This window comes from Heterodontus francisci, chromosome 23, assembly GCF_036365525.1.
Source record: "Heterodontus francisci isolate sHetFra1 chromosome 23, sHetFra1.hap1, whole genome shotgun sequence".
In the NCBI taxonomy this organism is placed as follows: Eukaryota; Metazoa; Chordata; class Chondrichthyes; order Heterodontiformes; family Heterodontidae; genus Heterodontus; species Heterodontus francisci.
The window spans coordinates 33844475-33846678 of record NC_090393.1 but is presented as its reverse complement, the minus strand read 5'-3'; the positions used below and the strand labels follow the sequence as shown (position 1 = coordinate 33846678).

General features: G+C 40.7%; 1 protein-coding gene across 1 annotated transcript; it reads right to left on the bottom strand.

Moving 5' to 3' along the window:
* Positions 1–255: 255 nt before the first annotated feature.
* On the bottom strand, positions 256–1254 carry LOC137382918 (hydroxycarboxylic acid receptor 3-like). Its single transcript, XM_068055496.1, has one exon. It carries the CDS (start codon positions 1252–1254, stop codon positions 256–258), a length of 999 nt encoding a protein of 332 aa, XP_067911597.1.
* Positions 1255–2204: the final 950 nt, after the last annotated feature.

Here is a 2204-nt window from a genome sequence, read left to right as displayed (position 1 = left end):
TACTTTATAGAATTAAAATAAACACTTTGCAGGTGGACAATGTGATTTTTTAAAAGCAGTTTATTTCAGCACGTATTCCTTAGAAATTGATTGGTTTTAAAATGTCACAAATGCGCATAATTCCAACATTTTGCACTTATTCATTAGTGCAAATACATTAGGCTATACTTTATACAAGCTGACAATTAACAGCGAAGCCATACATTCATTGTTGACTCAGACCAGGACCACTTGATATTTCAGTCCGGTGACCTTTTAGCTGCTGACTGAATGCTCTTCTCCTCCGGGTTCGCTTGCTTGCATTCCTTGACCTGCTGCTGAGCTGAAACAGTTTAAATTGAGGGGAACAAGAGCTTTCATCAAAGCATTTTTAAATGTCGAACTTGAAAAGTAGTAAATAACTCGATCGAACACACTGTTCAAATATGTTATAAATAGTGTATTGTAAAATAAATGAACAGCTGTTTCAGTTGACTTGCAGTCTTTAATGCCTCTTGTCTTTGTAATTAAAACAAAGACTGCAGCAATGTTTGTGGGCAAGAAACAAAATACAAAAACTGCTGCCACAGCTATCACAAGCTTTCCTGCTCGTTTATATTTCCCCCTCGATTCCGTTTCCATCTGCTTTAACTTCCAGATGATGCTGGAGGTGGAGAACAGGATAATCGAAGCTGGGAATGCAAACTTGAAAAGCATAAAAACAATATTGGTCCAAATTGCCATAGGATGGAGGCGCCAGGATACATCAAAAGGCTCACAGAATGTCACATTTTTGTGCTTGAACGTGTGAGGTTCTATTAAAAGGTGCACAGACAATGCCATTGCTAGAATCCACAAGATGCTTGCTATCTTCATTGAACTATTTGTAGATATCTTGTTTACTTGATGGTGAGGATGAACCACTTTAAAATAACGATCAATTGCCATAAATGTAAGGAACATGATGCTCCCCACCCGGTTTAAGGAAATCATGAATACCTTCAGACGACAGGGAACATCACCAAAAATCCAGTTCTTCTCCCGTACAAAGTAATCTGCTCGAAATGGCAAACAGCAGATTAACAAAGTGTCTGCAATCGCCAGATTCAATAAATAAACCGTGTTTGATTTCCAGGGTTTTGCATGAAAACAAAAGACCCATAAAGCAATCGCATTTCCAATGAATCCGAGAATAAACGTTATAATAATTATGGGTGGATTGTAGGATGAATTAATGTCTTCAACAAGAGAACACAGCTGGGTCCCGTTGTCCATTGTCTGCAGTGTTGTAGTAAACTCAGTCACACAGCCACAGATATGTGTTCCTTAACTGATGCATAACCTTATATAGAATTTTTCCATATTACATCATAGATCATGAGTGGGGCTTTATTAAAGTCAGACTATCAAAGGAGTCGTATTATAAAATTACCAGCAATATTCCTAGAAAACCTTAAATAGGTATTTACAGCTAACTTATTCAAACGATGCTGCATACCTATTAAAATATAAAATATGTATTTTAAGGTTGTCTTTGAGAAAGACTATTTGTTAAAATACTGTATTATCAGAACTTTGAACTTAAACCTGTGGGGGTGGAATTGGTTCACACCAGCAGTGCAAAACGAGTTTATGGTGAATCAGCAACCAATTTCCAACGTACTTCTTTTCCACCAAAGTTCACAGAACAGTAGTTCAAACTCTTTTTACAGACTCCGCGAGGCAGAGGACTATGTGGCTAGCACATTTACGGAGGTGGTCACACCGCAGGTTAGGAGCATGCAGGCAGATAGGGAATGGGTGACCATCAGGCAGTCTAAGAGAACCAGGCAGATAGTGCAGGAGTCCACTGAGACAATCTCACTCGCTAATCAGTTTTCCATTTTGGATACTGGTGAGGGTGACGGTTCCTCAGAGCAGTGCAGTCAGAGCCAGGTTTGTGGCACCACAGGTGGCTCAGTTGCACAGGAGAGGAGGAAGAGGAGTAGAAGAGCAGTAGTGATAGGGAATTCGTTAGCTAGGGGAACAGACAGGCATTTCTGTGGCAGTAAACATGACTGCAGGATGGTGTGTTGCCTCCCTGGTGCCAGGGTCAAGGATGTCATGGAACGGCTGCAGGACATTCTTCTGGGGGAAAATGAACAGCCAGAGGTCATGGTCCACATCGGTACCAATGGCATGGGTAAGAAGGGGGATGAGGTCCTGAAAGCAGATTTTAGGGCACT

Bases quoted from the DNA above. Each gene is read 5' to 3' on its own strand.
- LOC137382918 (XM_068055496.1), bottom strand. From the start codon at position 1,254: ATGGACAACGGGACCCAGCTGTGTTCTCTTGTTGAAGACATTAATTCA.